The 26,608-nt window shown below is 31.0% G+C and overlaps 1 protein-coding gene across 1 annotated transcript; it reads right to left on the bottom strand.

Moving 5' to 3' along the window:
- Positions 1-1,947: 1,947 nt before the first annotated feature.
- On the bottom strand, positions 1,948-24,896 carry LOC127700738 (protein mono-ADP-ribosyltransferase PARP3-like). The gene is made up of 12 exons (XM_052204386.1): positions 24,758-24,896; positions 22,350-22,532; positions 21,457-21,582; positions 20,533-20,712; positions 19,555-19,681; positions 16,551-16,774; positions 14,776-14,832; positions 14,177-14,281; positions 13,782-13,871; positions 12,823-13,000; positions 9,241-9,384; positions 1,948-6,254 (listed from the first exon to the last, which is right to left on the bottom strand). Exons 2-12 carry the CDS (start codon positions 22,530-22,532, stop codon positions 6,082-6,084), a joined length of 1,587 nt encoding a protein of 528 aa, XP_052060346.1. The 5' UTR covers positions 24,758-24,896; the 3' UTR covers positions 1,948-6,081.
- Between the last annotated feature and the right edge of the window lie 1,712 nt (positions 24,897-26,608).

The raw sequence follows: 26,608 nt of genomic DNA, 5'->3' as shown, positions 1-26,608 counted from the left end.
ACAAATTAAGAGACATCCATACACTTAAACACAAGTAATTGTCTGAAAACTAGAAAAATGCTTGTTTTAGACCCTTTTTGGCCCCTAATTCCTGAACAGTTTGGGCAATTACCCCAGAAATGAATCCCAACCTTCTACTTGTGGTAGTGAACCTTGTGGTACAATTTCAGAGCAATCAAAATACTTATACACAAGTTATTGTCCTGAAACTAGAAAATGCTTGTTTTGGCCCCTTTTTGGCCCCTAATTCCTAAACGGTTGGGACCATCACCCCAAAAACAATCCCAACCTTCCTTTTGTGGTATTGAACCTTTTGGTTAAATTTCATAGAGATCCATACACTTAAACTAAAGTTATTGTCCAGAAACCAAATGTCTTCGGACAACGCTGATGCTGACGACAACGTGATACCAAAATATGACCGCCCAAAATTTTTGCGGTCATATAAAAACACAAAAAAAATGGTAAAAATCAACATTTACAATCACGAACTCATACAAAAAAAATATTGATTGATTGGTGTTAAATGCCACTTTCAACACTATTGTGTTATTTGGGGGCGGACATTTTTTATTGGTGGAGGAAGCCGGAGTGCCTGGAGAGAACCACTGACCTTTGGTACAAAAACTAACAATCCTGGTCAATTAAGATTAGAGGCGAGCGTACCTGGCATGTGCGGGATTCGAAATCACAACCACAGTGTTGACTGGCTAGTGATACAGTAGTTCGACTACTTAGACCACTCGGCCACCGATCAATGACCAATGATTTCAGAAGTATCAACTTATGTGTAGATCTTGCCTTGTGGGTCATTTTAACTCTCTAAAATTCTCTCTATTTATTATTAGTTTCAATAATGATAGGCAAAAACAAAAACAAAAATGGTAAAAATCTTCATTAAAGGGCAAATACTCCAATATGGAGCTGACTAATGATTTCAGACATGAGATTTATTTGTAGATCTTGTCTGAGCACGAAGACAGCTGCTGGATGACAAGTGATGGTAAAAGCTCACACCAGCCCTTTGGGCCTGTGAGCTAAAAAAGCAAATTCCTGCAAATTCTAATGTAATCTGGTACATTTTTATCATTAATAAACAGTTGACACAGAGATATGTCTCACCTTATTGTGATTTAAATAGTATCATGCAAATATTTAATCCAAATGGCATTATTTATACACATGTAAACTATGCAAAACATTCAAAGTCAATAAACCATGACTTAAGGTGCATGACCAAAAAACCTCCATGAAAATTAAAAATGACTATGCTTATTAAACTCTATACAAACTTTAACTTGAAAATGTAAAAAATTCAAAGGCAATGAACCCTGATAGGGGTGGGGCTAAATAATCTCCATGGAAAAGAAAACTTGCAAATGCTAATACTATCATTGACTTAACATAAGTGGTTCCTCTTAAAGTGATATAATCACAAACTCTAACATGTAAACTATGCAAAACATTCAAAGTCAATAGACCATGACTGAGAGGGGAGCCAAATAATCTACATGGAAATGAAATGTGCCAATGCTTATGCAGCTGTATACCAAATATCATTGCCCTACCACTAGTGGTTCCCCTTTCACTGACCTAATCCCAAGCTTATACATGTTAAGAAAGCAAAAGATTCAAAGTCAATAGACCATAACTGAGGGGGCAGGGCCAAATCATCTCCATGGAAAAGAAATGTGCTAATGATAATACATCTGCATACCAAATATCATTGACCTACCACTAGTGGTTCCTCATAAACTGACCTCACAAACTAATATATTTTTGAAGTCGATGCAGATGCCGCTGACACCACCAACACCACTGGCTTTGGAAACATCATAGCTTAGTCTCGCTTTTTGACTCTGTCAAGGCAAGATAAAATCCTCAAGGAAACCATAGCATTCTTGATATACTTTTTTTTACTACATGTATAAGAAAATCACACAAAACTAAAAACTAAATTATTTATTCATGTCAAGATTTTTGCAATCAAAAACACGGGAAAGTGTGAGTGAGTATATAAACAGCCACAAGAGGGTGATGCTTGTTAGTAAACTATTCATTAAATCAATTCAACAATTACTGTAAATTCAGAAATTTTTGCCATATTTTTATTATTGCAAGAATTGTGACAGGCTAGGTTTTGCAAAAGAAAAAGCTTGCATTCTTAATTTGAAAGCATAATATGCATGAAAAATATGCTGAAATTGTAATAATTAATCAAACATTTGTGTCATTTGTTCGACAATAGTAATTATAAATGCACACAAAAATATCTGAATTTACATTGCTCTGATTCTAAAATCAGTAGTCATAATAATAATGTACTTCTAATTGAATAAAACTGACATTTAAACACACAAATACACGAACACAATTCTTACAAAACAAACAACAAATCAACAACTGTCATAATATGAAATAATGATTTATTTTGTATTTGTGAGTGATTTTAATGAGCAGCATTTCTTTAATTTAAATTTCTTGAGTAAAAGCAATAAAACACAATGCATGTAAAATAAAGAATATATGGGATAAACGTCTATAAAACAGCAACCCAACAATTAAAAAAAAAAACACGGAAAAATAAAATTAAATTTTTTATACTTGGATTAAATTAAAAGTGGAAATATATAGGATTAAACCTGAAATAAATGTGATTGACTCGGTACAAAAATAAGGAGACGTTGTATGAATGCCAATAAGACAACTTTCCACCAGAGACAAAATGACCTGGATGTAATTCTTGTCTCAAATCATGAAATGATCTACAATTTTATAATTACTGTTATGATCTAGTCAAATAATCAACAGTTAAAAATGATCATATTCAAAAATGGCACTAAAAACTTTATTTGTAATAATGTCTTTTAAAAAGCATTTTCATTCATATTTAAGCAGCCCTTTATACATTCATGAACAAAAAATTCTAAAGTAAAACATACAAAAAACATAAAATAATTGATGAAGAAAAATTTGATGCTAAATGGATAAATGATCACCAAGACATGGTTGTGAATGAGTTACAGAAAATCAAGTTACACTAAAGACCTGCATTCCCAGTACATTTGGAATACTAAATTGCCCTTCATGAACATACTTATTACATATATATATATATATAAAAAATGTGATACAAAAGTTTGTTGAGATTTATGATAAAAAAGGTTAAAATGTGAAGTTACATGAGGTGTGATGAAATAAATAGGTTTCAATATAACGTAGTCTGAGTTATTCCCCTTGGCCATAATGTTAAAGGTGTACCTGATTGATTTTTTTATTTGACTAATCAAACTGAAACATGTGGTACAAATTAGTCTGATAAGAAATCCTTTCTAAGCAAGGCTTAAATAAATCAAAATTGTTCAGAAAACAACTTTTTCTAAAGTCTAGCAATCAGTATAAGAAGTTGAATTTGGCTGATTTATGAAGGAATTTGTGCACTTTAACCACCAATATTATGACAAAAGGGAAATAACTCTTGCTCAAATTGTGTCAATAAATATAAACTATCTAACTCCATGGCAGTGTTTTGCTATGATGAAATATATTTTTACCATTGAAATCCAGAATTTATTTGATTTTTATAAATTTCAATAAAAATTACTATGATAAAAACTATAAAATCAATAATACTCATAGACTGTGTTTCAAGTTTTTACAAGCTATTTCAACAAAATGTTGATGTCATGTGTAATGCAATACAAGTGCATACTGTTATTTCTTCCAATTTGCATGAAATGTACTTTTTCAAAACTCAGGAACAAATCTTTGTTTTTATGAGTTTATATTTGAACAGTGCATTCAACTTTTCATTAAGCACAATTAAAAAATAGAATTTCTCTTCTTTTTGAATAAAGCTTATTTATTATCATATCCATATCAGAAGCAACTTGTAAATAAATTGAAGTGCAATTTGAAAACATATGGATGATTTTCATAATAAATGAAATTGGTCTTACACAATGATATGTTAATAATGAGATACAATAAGATGATTAATATTTGATAGGGTTTTCATGATTTGTGGAGGAATAAAAGATATAAAAGTGAATATAACATTCACATCTTCATTTTTTTAAAATAAATGTCAAATAGTGTTTTTAAAAATATTTTCAGAATTATAATTATAATTGGTAAAAATTTATTTTTATAGGTCTTGACTAAAATACCCTCCCATGAATAACAAATCTTAACCTTAAGACCATATAAAAAATACAACAATGTGTCTACTCTATCCATTTTTTTTTTTTGATTATATATCTATAATCTAATAAATTGATATATTAAAAACATTCCTACTTTACAAAGTCTGAATTAGGTTTACGTTGTACACCAATTACAATACACTGCTTGTGAATCAAACAGAAATTTAACAAATAGTGCAAAATAAACATGAAACATGTGTGGGGGTACAAGTGTACTCAAAAATCACAGCTCCCGATGAGCCAGTCATCTCCATACAGAGTATGACTGAAACAGAATCTTCTGCCAGAAGGGAGTAATCATTATTATCATAAAAAGTCATTTTTCTTTTTTTATGTTGCATATAAATTTGTTGATTCCATTTCTGTTCCATTAATTTGAATCTCTTTCAAAATCTATTTACAGTAGGCAGAGTAGTTTCGTCAAACAAAATTTGAAATTCTTTGTTAGCAACAAAAAGTTCTGCTTTTTCATTATTAGACTGTCCATTAAATTTGGCTACACTTATCGTTTTGTTATTTTTGATTATGTACTTATTAGTGAATTTTTATCTCCTATTTAGATTTAATATTTTTTTTCTCATTTTTTATTTTATTAATCTTTTAGGGAATATTGGACATTCATTTTAATCAATTTTTTTTTGATTTATTTAAAGACTTTTTAAGTAAAACAACAATTATCTCCCTTTGGCAGCAGAATATCACAGATCATTGTTTTCCTATTTCAGTTAACACAGCCACTTTTTGATGAAGCAGAATCTATAGATTATACATCTATACGGGGTTATATATATATATATAAACATCCTTCATGTTTGTTAATGAAAACTTCACAAATACATAATAAAAAGAAAAATGGTGCATCTATTCAGGGATTAAGAGAAAATACATTTCCAAATGGATACATGAAAAAAAAATACTCTTGCATATTTAAGGAATTTCTACAGGCATCCTGTTTACCTATCTAAATTACAATAGCAAAACTAGGTTCATTTAAGTAATATTCCTTTAAAAGGGGAAATAACTCATTCACTCCCGATCCTGTAAGGATCATTGTGTCAAACACTTTTGATATTTCAATGTTATCAATGAATGGAAACGTAACTTTTTGTCTAAAACTAACACAGTAAAGTATATATGTAAAACTCATGTACAAAAGTCAAATATTTACTCAGCAGAAAATGAATCTTAACAAAACAATATTCATTCTTTATACATTCAAAGACAAAAATTATATTCATTAATAGATTTAAACCAGGCCTATACATTTATTTTTTATTCAATAATTCTTTTATTTCTATTGTTATCTTTTTTTCTTATCAATTAATTTTTTTTTTGGAAGGGGGTGTATTTATCTTATTGCACAAATTAATTTATAAATTACACCATACAACAAAAAATAATGAGGATTTTCTTTGTTTTCTTCTCTAGTAGAAAGAATACTGGATAAAATACAGTGACTTAAGTTAAAATATAAGGCAGAAATTTACAGCTACCTTTGAATAAAATAACAACCAAAAACTATTAAATTAACAACCAATACTTTGAATAAATCCAACAGCTGATTGTTCATGGAGTAAAATATAATTAAAATAAAAAAAATAATAATAAATTTTTTAATAAATGTACTACCAAACAAACATAACAAATAACTGATTGTTTCATAACGAGTCTTAACACAACTTAACAATCTATCTTGTATACATATGATTAGTACCTCTAATAAAACAAAATACAATAATGTAATCTCTCACATTCCTTAGGTTCTGTAACTAAATAAAAACCAACACCTGTCTATGTGGTAAAATATAGAAACGATATTCCAAGGAAATCTCACATTTCTACATGTTAAAGAAAAAAAGCTTGTCCTTTTCACGTCTTACATTTCCATTTCAAAGATGTATCTCATTCTTACTTGGTTTTCTTGGTAGACCAAGTATTCACTCTGGCTGAAGCTGCTTTTGTTTGCGAATGTACTCTGGTTGATAGGCTTGCCTTGTGGTACGATTACTTTTTTTCCATCTAATGTTAAAAATGTGTCTTTTGATGGATCTGTAATAAATAAAATATGTATTAACTTATAACAAAGTTATGAGGAATGAAAACAACACTTTATAAATTTCAAGCCTCCGAAGCGCTTTTCTGGATTTATCCTCATCAGGAACACTCAAAGCCGAACATTTAAAAGCCAAGGATGTATAAGAACCAAAACAGTTGAAGAGATATTTGACTAAAACAGACCTAAAATTAATAGCCAAATCCATTTAAGATCAACTATATATAAAGTACAGTTATATATACACTGATGTTGTTATGAAGTTAACTGTGATAATTCAATTTAAACATTTTTTGACACAATTATTCATAGGGCAAGCTGAGAAACAAACTTATTATAATTTTCTCCCCAAGATACTTATAACATTTTCTCTCTCTTGCATTCCACTAGTTCAGATTTATTATCATTTTCTCTCCTTTAGATTAGAATTCACTATTTCAGACTTTTTATCATTTTTGTCGAGCCTTCGACTTTGTCGAAAAAGCGAGACATAGCGATCCTACATTCCGTTGGGACGGCGTCGGCATTCACTCTGTGGTTAAAGTTTTTCAAATTTTAATAACTTTCTTAAACTATCCTGGATTTCTACCAAACTAGGACAGAAGCTTGTTTATGATCATAAGATAGTATCCAGAAGTAAATTTTGTAAAAAAAAAATTCCATTTTTTCCGTAATTTACCTCTAAATGGACTTAGTTTTTCTGCCAGGAAACATTACATTCACTCTGTTGTTAAAGTTTTTAAAATTTTAATAACTTTCTTAAACTATCCAGGATTTCTACCAAACTAGGACAGAAGCTTGTTTATGATCATAAGATAGTATCTAGAAGTAAATTTTGTAAACAAAAATTCCATTTTTCCGTATTTTACTTATAAATGGACTTAGTTTTTTTGCCAGGAAACATTACATTCACTCTGTGGTTAAAGTTTTTCAAATTTTAATAACTTTCTTAAACTATCCTGGATTTCTACCAAACTAGGACAGAAGCTTGTTTATGATCATAAGATAGTATCCAGAAGTAAATTTTGTAAAAAAAAAATTCCATTTTTTCCATAATTTACCTCTAAATGGACTTAGTTTTTCTGCCAGGAAACATTACATTCACTCTGTTGTTAAAGTTTTTAAAATTTTAATAACTTTCTTAAACTATCCAGGATTTCTACCAAACTAGGACAGAAGCTTGTTTATGATCATAAGATAGTATCTAGAAGTAAATTTTGTAAAAAAAAATTCCATTTTTTCCATATTTTACTTATAAATGGACTTAGTTTTTTTGCCAGGAAACATTACATTCACTCTGTGGTTAAAGTTTTTCAAATTTTAATAACTTTCTTAAACTATCCTGGATTTCTACCAAACTAGGACAGAAGCTTGTTTATGATCATAAGATAGTATCCAAAAGTAAATTTTGTAAAAAAAAAATTCCGTATTTTACTTATAAATGGACTTAATTTTTCTGCCAGTTAACATTACATTCACTCTGTGGTTAAAGTTTTTAAAATTTTAATAACTTTCTTAAACTATCCTGGATTTGTACCAAACTTGGACAGAAGCTTGTTTATGATCAAAAATTAGTATCTAGAAGAAAATTATGTTTCTGTTTTTCCGTATTTTACTTATAAATGGACTTAGTTTTTCTGCCAGTTAACATTACATACAGTCTGCAGTTGAAGTTTTTAAAATATTTATTAGATTCATAAACTATCGTGGATTTTTACTAAACTTGGACAGAAGCTTCTTACAATCAAAAGATAGTATCGAGAGGAATATTTTTATTTTTTTTCCCTCATTTTTGTTGAGCCTGCAATTAACAGCAAAAATAGGCGAGACACTGGGTTTCGCGGAACCCTTACGAATTTTTTTTACTTCAACTCCACTATTTGAAACTTATTATCATTTTCTCTCTAAGATACTTATAACATTCTCTCCCTTAGATTCCACTAATTTAGACTTATTACTATTTTCTCACTCTTAGATTTAATAGAATCCACTATTTAAGACTTTTGCTAATTTTCTCCCTTGGATATTTCAAACTTGTTATCATTTTTTTCCTTAAATACCACTAGTTCAAAATTTTCATATGCAATTAGCATTGCACATCTCTTAGCAAGAAGAACTTTGGCGCTTCATGGAAAATATGTGACATCACTTGCATTCATATAGCTTAAAACTTATTCCAATATTAGATCTTAGCCATATGTTTTGACTTGGACTCACTGTTTAAGGGCATACGATACAGTTACAGTGGAAGTAATGACGTTGCTAACGTAAATTATTATTTTCGCGACGTCAAACTGTGACTTATCGGGAAAAGATTTTTATCATTCAAACTGATCTAACTTGAAAACCAGTTCATGGACCCTTCTTTTTTAAAATGACATTTTGTTTGATTACGTATGAAGATTATGTGTACCAATCTTCATGAATAAGTCAATAGTGCAATTATTTTAAATTTGATAAATATACAGCAAAAAATGACGGTTTTTTTCTTCATTCATGAACATTTGATAAATATGAGTTATTTGTAAAAATAAAATGTACAAATTTATAGAACATTTATATAAAACAGAAATTACAAATAATTTAACAAAAAACAGCTTGAGTTTATCTTTTAAAACAAAAAAGTTATGTATTTCTGTCGAAAGGAAAAATACGTCCACAAATCTGAATTTTGATGAAATATCTGAAATTTCAACCTCAATTTACTCAAAAAGTAGCACATGATGGTATATTTTTTATTCGTATTTGATTTAATCAGGTAAAAAATAGCCTATATGCAAATTTTCATCAAAATTTCTTTACAGGATCAAAACTGTATCGTATGCCCTTAAGGCCAGACGTTACCTTGAGATGTATATTCTCTGCTGGATTTAGTGAGTTAACATTTGACAACTATAATATCACCTCATTTGCATATGGTTAAACATATGTATTTGTGTTCTGATTTGCTGTCATGGTAATAGGAAGGGAAATAACTTTTACCTGGTTCAGTCCATCCTTTAGCAACAACACAATCAAATCCGCTAGGAGCTTTTGTTAGTGACGAGTCATCCATGGAGATATGTTTCTCTTTACCCAAAATAGCTTCATTCAAAAACATTATGCCTCTTTTTCCTGCTGGTCGAGCTAAATAAACATAAAAAATTTCAATATACTCTTTGAAGAAAAAAAATATCTCATTTTGTCATTATGTATTTTTCATCAAAAAGACTGCTCTAGGTCAGTCTCTTTGACAATATCATAACTAGCCTCAATAGCAATATTTCAATGCTTGTTTACTGTGTGTGTTAGTTGAATCATTAAAAGATGCACAGCTATGCAAAAATTATTACAATCAAAATACATCTGCCGTTTTATTGTTCATTTATCGATATCATCCAGAACATGCATGTAATATTTGCCACTGCATATTAAGCAACCAACAATCAATCAATCATTTATGAATAAAAAGATGAATTATTAAAGATGCTCAATTTCATTCAATCAAGACACAGGGTATATGAAAAATATCTGTTAACTTAAAACAGGGGTTAAGAAATTTTGTTATAGCTCACTAGCCCAGGGCTAATTGGTGGCAGGATTTTACTAGCCCTGTGGGAAGAACTACTAGCCCAACAAAACTGACCTGCTAGCCCAAGTATGCCTTACAAATCCAGAGTTTGCTGCATAATACAATGAATTCTATAAACTTAACCATTTTTATCCGTTGTACAGTAGATTTTTGCAAATCGGATACCCAAAACTTATGTCAGCAAAAAAATATCCCATTAGCAGATATATTCAATTAATCGATAATTGTATATTCATTGAATATTCTGTAATAATGAGTTGACCAAATCCTGAGATGGTACAAGTCTTGACCACTGCTATACATGGTTATATAAAAGGATTGGAGTGATTTTTATCAGATACATTATAAACGAGGTACAGTAATATCCATATTTACATTTATGAGGCTCGTAATGAGGGTACCTTCATGACGAATAACGGTAAAAAATCTTGCCAAATGACATTAACGGTAATTTTTGGTGCATGACGATAAAATGTATACTTTCTTTAGCAGTGGTCAAGACTTGTATCATCTCAGGATTTGGTCAACTCATTATTACAGAATATTCAAAGAATATACAATTATCGATTAATTGAATATATCTGCTATTCATGCTACTGGGATATTTTTTTGCTGACATAAGTTTTCGGTGTCCGATTTGCAAAAATCTACTGTACAACGGATAAAAAAATCGACTGATTTTGACGAATCACGTTAAATTTTTTCCAAAAATAACGGTAACGATAATTATTTGAGACCTCTGACGAGTCACGATAAGGATATTTTGACGAATCACGCTAAAATGTTAACCAATTTGACGCTAACGGTAGCCGTAAATGACCGCTTGAGCCTGACAGTAAAGGGCATTACTTCCCTCATTTATCACAGGTAAGCAAATTGTGGGCTATAAAGAGATTACAAACTGAGTACAGTCTGTAAACTGAAATTGTATTTGTTATAAATTTTATTTCTTTAAAAATCAAATTTATTTGAATATCAATGAAGATAATCATGATTGATGAAATATTATTGCATCAAGTTTAAGTTTTCTGAAGACTGTTAATGTTTAGGTCATGGTTCTGGAGGCTTCTTCACAGTATGTAAACAAAAACAAAATGGCGTCCATAACATGTGCACATGTTACAAATTTATATCTGACAAAAGTCAGGTTTCTCCTGTCAAAAAGGATTCACATTTATATTGCAATAAATTATTCAGAAGGAGGTACAGTCCTGTTACATTATATTTCTCTGGTTGCATAAGCAATGTACAATACCCCCTGTACTGACAAATCGATATTGTAAGTACAGGATCCACCCCGAGTTATTTGTTCTATTTTAAAACTTGTACAAAATCAGTTCAAATTCTGGGAATCCTGGATGATGTAGCTGAATCTGTTCTAAGATAGAATAGTGATGTGTGGATTTTCCACTTTTTATTTTGGAAACGCCAAGAATTTTTTGTTACTTGTCCGTCGGGCATATTGGGTTACAAGTTTTGGTTGCCCGAGGCCTAAATGGTGAGTCCCGGGCGTCGGGCTAGTGGATTTTTTAACCCCTGTTAAAAGTGTGCATACTATTGTATGTAAAAAAAAAAAGTTCTGAGCAGATGGTTCTAAATGTGCTGAAGTTAAATGTTAAACAAGCTGTAGAAACATCCTTACTTAAACAAAAGGAATGGTCTTAACTAAAAACTGAACTTGAAATGATCAGTTAACTGAGCATTTATATTCATTTTCTACGTAGAGTCCAATAAAATGTATTTCAGTCCAAATGATATTTATGTCAAAAACAATGTAAGATTGTTTTCTTTATACTATAAATCTTATAACTATTCAAAAGAAAACATCTTGATTGAAAACTGAGAAGTAAGAAGTAAAGCAGACAATTGAATATTCTAAAAACTGTACTTTTTTAAATGCCATAAATGAAAATATATTGTTAACGTTGACAACCACTAACAACTCTGCATACAAATGGTGACAGAGATCCAAAATGTTAATAAGTCAATTCAATTTGACTGTTAAATTGCACAGTTAATATAAATAAAAATTGTAAGGGTTCCACGGAACCCAGTGTCTCGCCTTCTTTTGCTGTTAGTCGCAGGCTAAACAAAAATGGGGAAAAAATTATTAAAAATTTTCCTCTAGATACAATCTTTTGATTGTAAGAAGTTCTGTTCAAGTTTGGTAAAAATTCAAGAAGGTTTATGAATCTAATAAATGTTTTAAAAACTTTAACTGCAGACTGTACGTAATGTTAACTGGAATAAAACTAAGTCCATTTATAAGTAATATACGGAAAAACAGGAAATAAATTTTTACAAATTTCCTTCTAGATACTAGCTTTTGATCATTAACAAGCTTCTGTCCAAGTTTGGTACAAATCCAGGATAGTTTAAGAAAGTTATTAAAATTTGAAAAACTTTAACCACAGAGTGAATGTAATGTTAACTGGCAGAAAAAGTAAGTCCATTTATAAGTAAAATACGGATAAACTGGATTTTTTTTTAACAGAATTTACTTTTGAATACTATCTTATGATCACAAACAAGCTTCTGTTCAAGTGTGGTACAAATCCAAGATAGTTTAAGAAAGTTATTAAAATTTGAAAAACTTTAACCACAGAGTGAATGTTATGTTAACAGGCAGAAAAACTAAGTCCATATATGAGTAAAATATGGATAAACAGGATTTTTATTTTACAAAATTTACTTCTGGATACTATCTTATGATCATTAACAAGCTTCTGTCCAAGTTTGGTTGAAATGCAGGATAGTTTAAGAAAGTTATTAAAATTTGAAAAACTTTAACCACAGAGTGAATATTTTTGGTTGCCACCGACGATGCCGACGGAATGTAGGATCGCTATGTCTCGCTTTTGCAACAAAAGTTGCAGGCTCGACAACAAGGAGATCCACCAAAGTTCAAATGAAGTGGATTTAAGCAATTATAAGCAACTGTACAGCCTTAAACAATGAGAAATACCCATACCATGAATCTTGTTAATACTTACTATATCCGGCAGACTTTCCATTCTCTGAGGCAAAATAAATTCCTCTTCCAACTCTGCCTCCACTGTGAGGCATGATACGTAGTCCACTCTTCAAAATAGCCGCTACTACAGCAACATTTGTTCCATGCCACAACAACTTCCTGTTGGTAATTTTATCATGTGCTTTGACTCTATCTCCCTGAAAAATTATAGATTTTGTTAAATATATTCAAACAAATTTAATGAAATTCATCCTCATTTTACTTCTACTTTTCAACAATTTCCACAATGATGGCATTTAATAATAAAACTTCATATAGAAATAATTTAAGTTTTAAGAACAGAAGCAAGGATGAAAATACATAGAGGGAAATACTTCAAAAAACACACATTCAGAAAAGGTTTTCAGTGTATGTAAACAAAACATTAGACAAGACACTATTAGTTTGGAAGCTGACACTTTGCATCATGGATGAAATTGGAATTGTTCCATTGAGTTTTCAAATATTATTGTGCATATGTTTTTCTTTATGACATAGTGATATTTACAATTTTCTTAAATGCTTCCAAAGGCCCTGTGTCTTGCCTATTTCTGCTGTTGTCAGCTTAAAAGTGTAATATAACTAAAGGGTTTAATCAACATTTAAGGATATCTTCACCAAAGTTCAAATTATTATGCAGACTACATTAAAACTAAGTGTGAGACATACTGTTAATTCAGAAATAATTGTGAGGTTTTCATTATTGCAAATAATGTGACTGGGCAAGTATCGCAATAATAACAACTCGCATTCTGAAATCTGACACATAAATTTGTATGCAGCTTTTTCTGTAATAGCAAAAATTATTCTCACATTTTGCTCTGTCATGTCAAAATTGCAATAATAAATGACCACAATAATTTCTGAATTTACAGTATATAAACTATACAAAATTTAAAAAATGTTCAAAAAGAATTTTGTTCAGTGATGTCAGCTGACCTCAGGGTGTCTGTTCATCTTCCATACATGTTTAATCTTAACTGGTCTCCATCCAGAACATTTGGTATTATCTGTATAGGTCTCCAATATCTGATGATAAAAATAAATTCAAAATAAGACTAAATTTGTGTAAAAAATAATTATAAGTATAGAATAACCCTGTAATTTGTCCAAATCCTCCATTAATAAAGAAATGAGTATGGGTGTACAGACATTTTCTTTTCTGAAATTTATAATTTCTCAGCTTACTTAACATATTATGTTTAAAATCTGGTATTGTTCTCAACTTTTCATTGATTGAATTCACTTTTTAGGAAAGATCTTCAGGAGTGTGGGTTTAAATTGTGAGACTTCTACTAAAATTTGAATAGAATGTCTTCCATATTTTAACTTACTTTATATTCTTTACTCTTGGGGTCAACTCTCTCAAGGTCACATTTCAGTAAATTGTAATTGACATCCAGAGGATGGGCAGGTTTGTCTTTATCTTTCTTAGAACCCTGAAATAAACAGCAATTTATTATTACATACAAAACAAATAATTTATTAAACAATCACGAAGAAATTGTCATTATTCAAGCTTAGGCCATAGTGAGGCTAATTTCTGCTTTTGAGCTACATTGAAGGTTGGTTTCTTGATATTAAGTTTTATAGTTTTGTGGTTTAAGCATGAATGCAGTAATTTCCATACTTTAATAACATAACTTTCTTTGTTATGTGAATTCTGATTGAATAATGCTATAAATTTAATGACAATGTCAAAAAATAATGACTAAATGAATTTGTTTATATCACTTGGTAAACATCCTCATGCTTTCGTCTCTGGTGAATAGTTGTCTCATTTGCAATAACACCACATCTTCTTATTATCATATTTAGTATGTCTCAAGATGATACCATTAGAGTTTTTTTTTATGTTGTTTCAGCATTTCTCACACTTCTGGAAGAACATTTCTTAGATGTTGAAGTTAGAAAAAATAAACATCAAACTTACTGCCATCTTGTCTCTCTCCTTCTCCATTTCCTGTGCCAATGCAATGTCTCCTAGAACCTGTAACAAAAGCATAAACATGTCTTAATATCATATACAACTATGTATTATACAATTCTGTAACAAAAGCATAAACATGTCTTAATATCATATACAGCTATGTATTATACAATTCTGTAACAAAAGCATAAACATGTCTTAATATCATATACAGCTATGTATTATACAATTCTGTAACAAAAGCATAAACATGCCTTAATATCATATACAGCTATGTATTATACAATTCTGTAACAAAAGCATAAACATGTCTTAATATCATATACAGTTATGTATTATACAATTCTGTAACAAAAGCATAAACATGTCTTAATATCATATACAGCTATGTATTATACAATTCTGTAACAAAAGCATAAACATGTCTTAATATCATATACAGCTATGTATTATACAATTCTGTAACAAAAGCATAAACATGCCTTAATATCATATACAGCTATGTATTATACAATTCTGTTACAAAAGCATAAACATGCCTTAATATCATATACAGCTATGTATTATACAATTCTGTAACAAAAGCATAAACATGTCTTAATATCATATACAGCTATGTATTATACAATTCTGTAACAAAAGCATAAACATGTCTTAATATCATATACAGCTATGTATTATACAATTCTGTAACAAAAGCATAAACATGTCTTAATATCATATACAGCTATGTATTATACAATTCTGTTACAAAAGCATAAACATGTCTTAATATCATATACAGCTATGTATTATACAATTCTATGTTGTTTGTTATGTTGGTATCAGGAAATAAACATTTCCGTTGACCAATACAGTAAATCACACAAACTGATTACTTGAATGATGACAGTTTAAAGTGGCACAGCACACTTGGACAATGTTGCAGCAATAAAACTAAATGACCAGAAAAACGTTGACAAATAAATGTAGACAGAAAAATACAGCTGCACTAAAGAAAAATGATAAAATTTTAATAATATTCATAAACTTTATAATGAAAATGTTGATTTTCATTGTTTCAAATGGATAAATTATTAAAAAAAAAAAAAATTCATTCTTCAAGTCATTTTTTACAGATTACAGTGGATTCATTATTATTCGTGGGATACCAAATTTAGTGGATTTAGTGGGTATTGGTAAATCTTGAATTTAAGGATGTTCGCTCCTCTTGTTTTTGAATTTTTGCCAGATATTTGGATTCCTCTGGTTTTATCCATGTAGTGCCATTTAAAAATTTTACCCACTAACCCCTACTTTTCTTTCCATAATTTGATTACATAAAGTTTAAAATGTCATCTTTGAAAATCTTATAAAATCCTTGTTATTTTTTCATCGTTTTTGAAAGAAAAAAGGTGTCAATGTTAAATGTATGAAAAATCTAGAGAGAATTATTTCCCCCCAAATTTTCAATGGCTTATATCTCGAAAACAAGCACATGGACCCTTCATTTTTTTCTGCTTTTTTAGTTTCTTAATTTATATACTATCAATTTATAACAGTCTTTTAAAAAGATTGTTATTGTGAAACAGAGTACAGAACATCCTTAAATGTTACAACGAATAACACATATGTACAGACTTTGGCAATCCATGAAATAAAATATCCAAGAAAAAACAACTGTTCCTCAATCCACAAAAATTGATATCCACTAAAAAGAAATGAATCCTAAATAATATACATTAATTACAGAAGAAAAACACAACCAACACAATCTTAACACTGACAGAAATTCTTACCAGAAGCATGTCCATCTTCGATCTGAGTGTTTCAAGAGTATCAATGGTTGGTGGAATACGACGTCCGAAGTCATGTGGTATCAAGGTATAGAATGTAGATGATAGAGCTGTTAATGTATTCTTTGGATTTTTGGCATTGAGAGCTTTTTCTATGTCATCCAGACATTCAAATCCTTTAGCAATCTGTGACTTACTCAGTTTCCCTAAAGGCATTTTCTTTACATCTGTGAAAGAAATAGAAATGTTTTTAGATTACAGTGGGATATATGTGAATAGATGAATAGGCATATACCAGAATTAATCATATATCCTGCCTATATAAATTCAATATCTATATTGTATAGTTATTTACATACATAAATAAATATACTCAGTTTACTAGAAAAATGATAAACCATGGCTTTGTGAAACTCAAGAAGTATTATAATATTTTTATTATTGTGAAAATTGCCACTGGATAGGTTTTCCAAAAGTAAAAACTGCCATTTTGATAGCAGTACTTCTTTGCAACATTTCCTGAAATGGCAATAAAGAAATCTCACATTTTTGCCCATTTTTCAGCAATTGCAATAATAAATAAACACAATACAGTCATAATAAAAGAAATTTTGACTTACAAGCCTGAAAATCTCTTGCATAAAATTGCATTACCGGTAAATTTATATGGCTTGTGAGGCCTCCTTTCAGGAAAATTTTACTGGCCTGGACCATAGGCTTTGTGGTTAATTGTGTAAGAAAAGATTCATATTGAAAAAATAACTGTTATTTTATGTTCTGATATTTCTCTCTGTCAATTTCTTCACAAAAGTAGGCATCACAGCTTTGTGTTGTTAAAAATACTTGGCATGAATAAATCAAGTTTGTTTCTTAGATTTCAAGTGTGCAATATTTTTGCTTCACTGATATTATCAATTTTGACTCAACACCATAATGGTAAGCTTCCAAAATATTAAGAAAACTTTGTTCAGAATCAAAAAATTTAAAAAAAAATTATGTTTCAGATCGAAAATTGATTAAAATCATATTTTGAATCATGAAAAACCAATATATCAATAGGATACACAATGTATAAGTATATATATAAATTTGGTGTATTTACTGTCTTCTGATTGGTTAAAAGTATTACCTTTATTTTCAATTTTGTCAATTTTTATAGCGACACACCCACTCTGACTTTGTGTATTCATACGCAAACATGTGTGTACGTTGTTATTGTTAATATAAATAATATAAAAAGCTCTTTGAGCCTTATTTTTGATAGAAATTTATTTATAATGAATGACAATAATTTATTTTGAATTTATTGAACCATAAAATTAATTTTTGACTCTTCACATTTTACATAATCCGCTTCGCAGATTATTTAATGTGAAGAGTCAAAAATTAATTTTATGGTTCAATAAATTCAAAATAAATAATAGCCATTCATTATTAAAACATACAGATACTGTAAAAAGATTATTGGCAATCATACCTTATCTCCTTTATTTTAAATATATGTAGGAGAAACCCTTTGTACCATTTCATTTTTCAATCTGCATTTCAGACCTCTATATAAACTCATCATAGATACCAGGATTAAAATTTTGTACGCCAGACGTGTGTTTCATCCACATAAGACTCGTCAGTTACGCTCTTATTAAAAAGTAAATTAGACCAAATAAAGTAAAAAGTTGAAGAGCATTGAGGACCCAAAATTCCGAAAGGTTTGTTTTCTTTTGTTTGTGTTTTAAATTTCATAAAGTAAAATGCTTTACATTTGTTAAATTTTGACAGGTCAATTTTCAAAGATGAGTAGTCAAATGAAACTAGAGAAACGTAACTGATATAGCTATTTCAAAGTTTAAAGTACATAAAAATCACTTATGAAATTCAATAAATTGCTTCGTCGAGCACAGCTGGATACGACCACAGAGGTCTGAAATCTTGAGAACAAATTGTCCCCACCCCCCAAATTTTTTTTTAACCTTCCCCCCCCCCTTTTCCAACAAAATATTCTTTCCCTCAAGATATGGTCATAATCTCAATTCAAATTTCCAATGGAGTTTGCAACCATAATAACCCATTTAAATACATCATAAAAGTCTTTCAATAGAAAATGACATACATAAATTTTAAATTATCTTCATCAGCATTTGTAAAATAGTAACTTCTAAAAATAAATTGACAGCTAATCACCTCAAGACAATACAACATTTCTTTAAACATAATTTAAAAGCAGTGTAAGGGAGGTAATTCAAATGTCGGACGACGACACCGTGATACCAATATACAACCTCAAAATTTTTTGCGGTCGTATAAAAAGTAATACTACTTAATTTACTGTAAACTGAGAAATTATCTTGCTGTCCATTTTTTTGTGATTTCCCGATTAAATCTAAAATTGAGTCATTGTAATTTATCTGTCTTCTGCATCATCCCATCATTTGAATAAACTTATATGTATAAAACTTTGATTCAAAGGAAAATAAAAGAAGAATGTGTCTGAGGACATGAATGCCCCCGCTCAAGCTTTACAATTTTCCAAGTTTAAAATGGTCATAACTCTAGAATGGTAAATGACTCACAATCCAAATTCGAACTCTGTCTGCTTGTTGTGGTTTTTATCATTGTGTTTGATTTTCATAAATAAATAGCAATTTCAAAGTTATAAAGGGGCATAACTCTAGAACAGTAAGTGGCTTACTGCCCAAATTTGAACTCTGTTTGCATGTTGTGGTTCTTAGCATTGTTTTTGAGTTTCATAAAATTTGCATTAGGCAAACTTTGTTAGAGTGTGGAAACGAAAATGGGACGGACCGATGGACAGGGGGAAAGATGGATGGAAGGATGGACGAACAGTCAAGGGTAACACTTAATGCCCCTGTTGGCATAAAAATACAACTTTTTAAGTGTGCTATTCACGGTAGTTTTATTGATTTCCATGTACCAAATGTTGCCACAAAAATAGCAGACAAAAAGCTGCACCAAAAGTTTCCTTTTTATATTATCTAAACATACATACCAATATCAAAACTTTTCATTGCATCTTGGAACATGTCATGGTCAAATATCAGCTTCATGAGGGACTGTGTTGGAGCGTCTAGAGTACAGGCAGCTGTTGGTCCAGTTGGGGTTTTAACAGTTGGTGCCTGAATAAAAAAAGACAATTTTTTCCATATGTACAATATGTGGACAGAAGTCATTCCTTTCTTGGTTTTTCCCTTATGTATTTTATATAAATCAATAAATTTTAAAACAAAATATTTTGAGCTAATTTCCTTACTGATTTTTTTTAACTTTTCATTTAATATCTCAGAAATATTTGCAGTTTCTTATGGCTACTGTCAAATAATCTTTAAAAGTTTAATTTCAAGAGTTCATGATTTACTTCAGCTTTGCAGTCACAATATTACAATATTCCTATAGTAACTTGTGACGTAAAACTATAAGTTCATTTCTAAATTATGAATTCTGAAAAACTAAGATTAAAACGAAACTATGAAAATTAATACAGAAAACTTCCTGTATAAATATTTCTGAGTTTAATAATTGAAATTTCAGGAACATTTGTTAGGAAATGAGTTCAAAGTATGTTTGTTTTTAATTTGAAAAAAATTGCCAAAATAAAAATAATAGCCCATGCCAGAATCTATTTGATAATACAAGTAGATGTGGTGTAAACATCAATGAGGCAGCAACCCAGCAACAAAATTTCACTAAAAGTAAAACATCTAGAGGTCACCATATAGTGTCAATCAGACTGTGTGGCATGCTCTGAATTACACAGAGACCAAATAAGTCAAAGACTATCAAAGATTTGACTATACAAAAATATGAACACAGACATAAAAATAAAGGTAACGCGACAATACAACCCCTTACTATGTGTATTCAGGTCGGGGCATAGAAGGTATTCCCACCGACCCTTTTTTATCCCAAAAAAATCATCTCTAATAAGGTCATTATTTTTACCAATTTGCCTTAAACCAACTTTGCTTACATCTACTTCATCTTCCTCTTCTCCTGCCATTTCTATCATTGTGTATTTGCCTGGCACTGGATTAAAGCTAGCTCGATCTGCCCATTTATTCTTGGTTTTGTCTCTAAATTTCTTCTCAAAATCTTTAGTGGCTTCATTTACATTTGAAAATGCTTTTTGCGAGTTTGAGCCAGATTCTCCCTTTAATAGAGTTAATCACAATAAAATGTTACTTCAAATAAATGTCTGTAAAACTTTTTACAACTTAATGAGAACTGAAATAATCGTTGATTTTCATTGATTTTCCTGAACGATAGAAAAAAATAAGGAATAAAAGAAAGTCTACTTACTTTATATATGTATGAATTAACTAAGCCAAGTGCTCTAGAAATTGAATATTTTTTTTATGAATATAATAGGGTTTTATCTTAATTGAATAAATAAAATTTTTAAATGGTATGACGTTAAAAAGAGAATAACTGCAATGCTAAATGTGTGGTGCTTGAAAAAATAATGTATAATAGATTTCTCATAACTTAATAGAAATATCTATTTTCTCAACCTGTTAATCATCAAGTTCATTGATGAAGACCTTTCAGTGATTTAAATTCAAATTTCCAAGAATTCTTCTAAATTTTCTTTAAATTATGTAAAATCAGCATAAAACTGTACCGAGGGTCTTCTTTCCCCCAATAGGAATGACCTCTACCTTTACAAATAGGCTGGATCCTCTCTGGTTTACTCCCCAAACAAGCAGGATCTAAATGCGGAATATTGTATGAAACTCAATAAGGAAAATGCTGACAAAAACTCAGATTGACATAATTTTTTTATACAGAATAGGATAAACAGGGAAACCTGAAACAAAAAAAAAATGTTTTCTTTTGGTCTTAAGTTCAAGGTTTAAACAGTGCTTATTAATTGGTTGTTATGGTATTTACTTACAACTCGACCCCATCTGTTCCATGTATAGTAGGTGGGACCCATCTTGAGAACTTGAATGACATAATATTTGTTGTTGTTATGTCCTATGTTTGTCTGGTTTAACATACAGTCATAATCATCATAAACCTGGAATTAAACAAAACATGATAATGTAATTTCTATTAATCTGTATGCATTTGTATGCATTTAAACTGTTTCTTACAGGTTTGATCAACTTTGATATACATCAGAATTGAACGCTTCTTCTTAAAATTTTATTGGGGTGGGAAAGTGTTGACAGCTTCCTAAATTCAGGAGAACTAAAAAATAAACTAGGATGGCATAAAAAGATATTATTATGCAACTTGACACACCATAAAATAGAAAGTATTCTCTCTAGGCCCTTTAGCATCAAGATATGACTATTCTGATGCTATATTTTTATACTGATCTTAACTGATTAAAGTTTCCCAATGCTTTATTGTTACATTGTAAGTAATTATCAACCCTGGCACTATATCATGTTAAGACATAAGACATGTAGGATACTATTTTAAAACATGTTTGCCAGGATGCTATTTGAAATTTTCTAAGGAGAACTATGACACATATCAATTTCAAATAAAATTCAATAAAATTTCTATGCAAATAAACACACACATTTCATTTAGAAATGATGCAATGGAAATGATATACTTCTTGTACTTAGGGAGCAACCATTCGACTTCAAGGGGGAAGTTATGGTTTTTTGTCAGAAAATTTAACACTATAAGGTATGGGGAAAATCTGGATTCAGAATATTTTTGTTTGTCATCTGCTTGACCATAATATTTTTTTTCATCAAATTGGGAATCAGAATATTTTTTGAGGAAAAAACCATGACCCCCCTTGAAGTTAAATGGTCGTTCCCTTACCTCACATGATGCTGCAAAGGGAAACCTATCATCTGGTTTATGTTTCTTTTTCTTGCCAGCATCAGCAGCTTTCAGTGAAGCTATGTGATCATGTACTGTCTTTGGAGCATCCGCTGCCTCCTCTTTCTTGGCTTTCTTCCCACCAGCAGCTGCTTTCCCTGTGGCTTTCCTTTTTGGTGGCATCTGTAAATAAAGTTGGATGAAAGGATTGAATTTAATGCACAAATGTCATTTATATGAACAAAATCTGACAGTACTTGACTTAACATTTCAGTATAGCTGACTCTAGACCATTACAATGATAGAAATCAAAACTTCTATTCTATTTGATTCTTAGCAACTTCATCGCCATACCTCTTAACCGTCTTCGTTTGCATTGCATGGATTATTTGAAGATTAAATAAAATTTTACCCCAAGCATAGCCTACACACAAATCCTCGATCTTTTGTTTTTGGGTGTGTTGAGAGTTTGTATAAGGTTTTTGTGTCATGAAGTAATACACAATATCCTTTTTTTTTCCTCTGCACTGCTAAGACTAGGTGGAATACAAATGATTGGGGGCTGTTTTCATCACATAATTTTTCTTTTAAATTATTGAAATTTTCTATTTTGAGCTGATGTAAAAGCTATTTATAGTAACTACAGCCATTCTGGTCAATTTGAAGGCACATCTGAATAACTTAAACATAAGCACCTCAAAGATGATTGTGGTCAAGTTTGATCTAGGTTGGCCCAGAAGTTTCAAGATATACTTACAATTACATAAACTGCATACTTTGCAAGGAGGATTCTTTCAATGACAAACATTTTGAGACTGAATAAAGTTTTGAATATTTAACTGCACTCTCAGAACAATAATGTTTTACTTGTTTTTTACAATCATATATTGATTTGATCTTTTATATATTTCTAAAACATGTACATAATTTCAATGTCATTTATGTGGTACTCGGTTTATGAAAAGATTAATAGATTGATTGTTGTTTGCTTAACTTCCAGTGGCAAATATTTGATAAATATTCAATTAACAACTTACTAATAAATCTAATAGATAGCTAGGCTTGCTACATGCAAATGGTTTAGCAAGGATGAAAGTTGGAACATTTTGAACTGGCACAAGAAAATTTTGACATGTTGGATAGGGATATTTTGCCTTGCACTGGACCATCTGCGGACCCCTGAAAGATTTGTTATAAAGGAACTTTAAATTGATGTGAGATTGACACATTCCTCACACAAGGCATCATTTTTCCCAATCCCAATTTCGACAGTGTATTGAAATATCTCACTCAATCAAAGAACAAATCTCCAACACAGAGAAATTGGGACCTATTTCCCCAAAGGGTGACTGGGGAATAGAAGTATGGTCACCATTGGTCTTCGTCAGACCGGCAGTAAAACCCTTGCTAAAGTGGGGCGTCCGTTTGCAGTTCTGTCAACTTTTAATAATGCAAATGCGTGAGATTTGGCCAAAATCGTAAAGATCAAAGAGAAAAAACAATAGATCAAAGGAAAATGCCGCCAAATAAGCATGAAAATGCGTGAGTCTCACGCTAAATGCATGAAACTTGGCAGCCCTGCGTTTGGCTGTGCAGGATGTACATATTTGCCTCCACGTCCGGTCAGAATGGGGACGTTAAATCCGATGCCTCGTGTAAAGAGAGTGCCACGTTCTTTGCACGTTAAGAACCCTTGCAACAACTCTTTGAGGGGTCCGTAGGTGACCTGTTGCAAGGCTAAATTTCTGTCCCTATCCAATATACCCTCATTTCCCGTGTCAGTCTAAATTTCTCCGACCTAAATCCCGGACGCCCATATTACAGAACCTACCTATTGTATTTATTGTTAATTTGTTCTCGTCCTGAATATGCATGAAATATTTGCCACTGGACGTTAAGCAACCAACAATCAATCAATATACCCTGAGGTACCCTTGGGGGCCATGTTTAGACCGCCTCTCAACATGCACTCTACTATACCCATTTTTGAAAGACCTTTTGCAGTTTTGATATCTAGCTATATTAGTTTTTCCTTCCTATCTGATGATCAAAATATATATCTATTCTCGGTTCTTTGGTCACCAACTTGCTTTTAAAATCTGTAATAAATCAAATCAATAACATATTCTTCTTGTGCATGGGGTAGCACTTCCGCATGCCACGCCCCCTTTTTGTCCGACAAGTCTTGCTATTTATGTATTTATCTGAATGTTATGGGTTACAATTTTGTTTACTTGTAATCGATTGTTAATCAATTCACAAGATAATGAAATGCACGGCATAGTATATTATCACCATATTAAATGCAATATAATACTATTTATAAACATAATGAAACATAATTATAAATCACGTACAGGTTTGCAGAAAAGCAAAGAAATACAGTATATATTAGATTATACTTTTACCTCTCTGGCCGATCGTCTATCAGAAAATCATTACGTTAGCAGATTTTTCTTCTATTTATACTAAGACGCCGGTGTGTGTTCGACCAGACCAATCATTTCGTTCATTCCCAACAGGTTTATACTTGTGTCTTTTGGGGTCTCTTGGTTTTCTTCCTTCCGTCGGATGAAAAATAATAATTAGGAGTTGTCTCCCTTCTACTTTCCCCGCCAAATTTTCACAGTCTATTTTCTCACTACTTGTACAGTCTGTGTCGATGAGGTTGTGATGTACAGGATTAGAGATAACAAATAATCGAACTAAATAATAAATGAATGATTAATCAATATGAACAACACCAAATTGTTAATCTTAACTATGTACTAAATGCCTTTCACTGGAAATATGTCAGTTTTAGTAAATCAGAAGTTGGATATGTTAACTGATTTGCCTTGTTCAATATGGAGCACAGTGGATTACTTGTTCGTCACCACCACTGTAACTGACACTTAATGCAAATTAAACGTATTGCATTGTTTCTATTTATGGTTCATAACTACACGAACTATGACTTCCTCCGAGTTTGAATTGCGTATTAACAGATGGTATAAGTTATGCCGGATAATTAACCGGCTTCTCCGAATTCGATATGTTGATCATCCTGCGAACTGGAAAAATCCGTAGCTTTACTTTTGAATCTTGCTACAAAAATTTATAGTACTATGAAATCTAAAAAAGTCTTTCTTAAGTTTAAAGAGCGAACGGTTAAAGGTATCTTCACGGCATGTTGTATATGAAAAATATATGATATCATCGGCTAATCATTAATCCATATTCTCCCAACCATTTGATAAGAGCAAGGATTTATAGAGTAAAACTATAATTATAATCTTTGAAAAAGGTTATTATCAAAATATATGTAGTAACAGGGCTGTATTTGCTTTTTCATAAAAGAGAGGAGACCAGTCTAAAACTTAAACCAGCAAAATGTACTTTCGCTGCAAAAGAAGTAAAGTTTTTGGGCCACGTTTTGTCAAACTTGACATGGAACTGCTGTTGACACAACTAAGACAGATGCGGTAAAAACATTTCCAGTTCCCCAAAATACAACATACGTTCGAGCATTTTTAGGACTTGCAAATTATTATAGGAAGTTCGTTAAAGGTTTTTCTAAAATTGCTAACCCGTTACACAGACAACTTATAAAAGGAGCAAAATTTATTTGGGTCAAGAGCTGTCAACAGTCATTCGAGGAAATAAAGAAACTTTTAATCTCAGCTCCAATACTTGCGTTTCCAGACTTTTCAAAAGATTTTATCCTGTACACGGACGCTTCACAGATCGTAATTGGTTACGAACTTGGACAAAAAGATCATAAAGGCAGAGAACAAGTCATTGCTTATGGTGGGCTATCATTACGAGGAGCCGAAAAGAACTACTGTATCAGGGATCTTGAATATTTAGCTTTGGTTGAAGGAGTTAAGCAATATCATGTTTATTTGGCTAGCCGAAAATTCAAAATATATACGGATCACGAAGCACTTCTACACATCCAGAAGCTTACGAAGGAGACTAAAGCACAGGCCGACTTGCAAGATGGGCTATGTTCCTGCAAAGCTATGATTTTGAAATAATTCACAAAAAGGGAACGGCTAATGGTAACGCTGATGCTTTAAGTAGACGATTTTATGATACGGAAGTGGTTGCTATTACAACGACATCTACAGTTGAATCATCAACACAAACAGAAGCCGATTTCATCGAGCTAGAGACATGTGCGTCCATTTGCGAGTTACTACAAGCACACACGAAAAGGTCGTGAGTGATCAAAGAGCAGATGAGAACTTTCAACATATCATCAAGTACATAAAAGA

This window comes from Mytilus californianus, unplaced genomic scaffold (genome assembly GCF_021869535.1).
Source record: "Mytilus californianus isolate M0D057914Y unplaced genomic scaffold, xbMytCali1.0.p SCAF_1, whole genome shotgun sequence".
Classification (NCBI taxonomy): domain Eukaryota; kingdom Metazoa; phylum Mollusca; class Bivalvia; order Mytilida; family Mytilidae; genus Mytilus; species Mytilus californianus.
This window is presented reverse-complemented; position numbering and strand designations above follow the sequence as displayed.

Bases quoted from the DNA above. Each gene is read 5' to 3' on its own strand.
- LOC127700738 (XM_052204386.1), bottom strand. From the start codon at position 22,532: ATGCCACCAAAAAGGAAAGCCACAGGGAAAGCAGCTGCTGGTGGGAAG. The intron at 19,682-20,532 runs GTAAGCAAAGTT...TTTTTTATTCAG, and splicing joins AAGAGGAAGATGAAGTAGAT to GCACCAACTGTTAAAACCCC. The intron at 9,385-12,822 runs GTAAGTATTAAC...ATGTTTATTTAG, and splicing joins TGGAAAGTCTGCCGGATATA to CTCGACCAGCAGGAAAAAGA.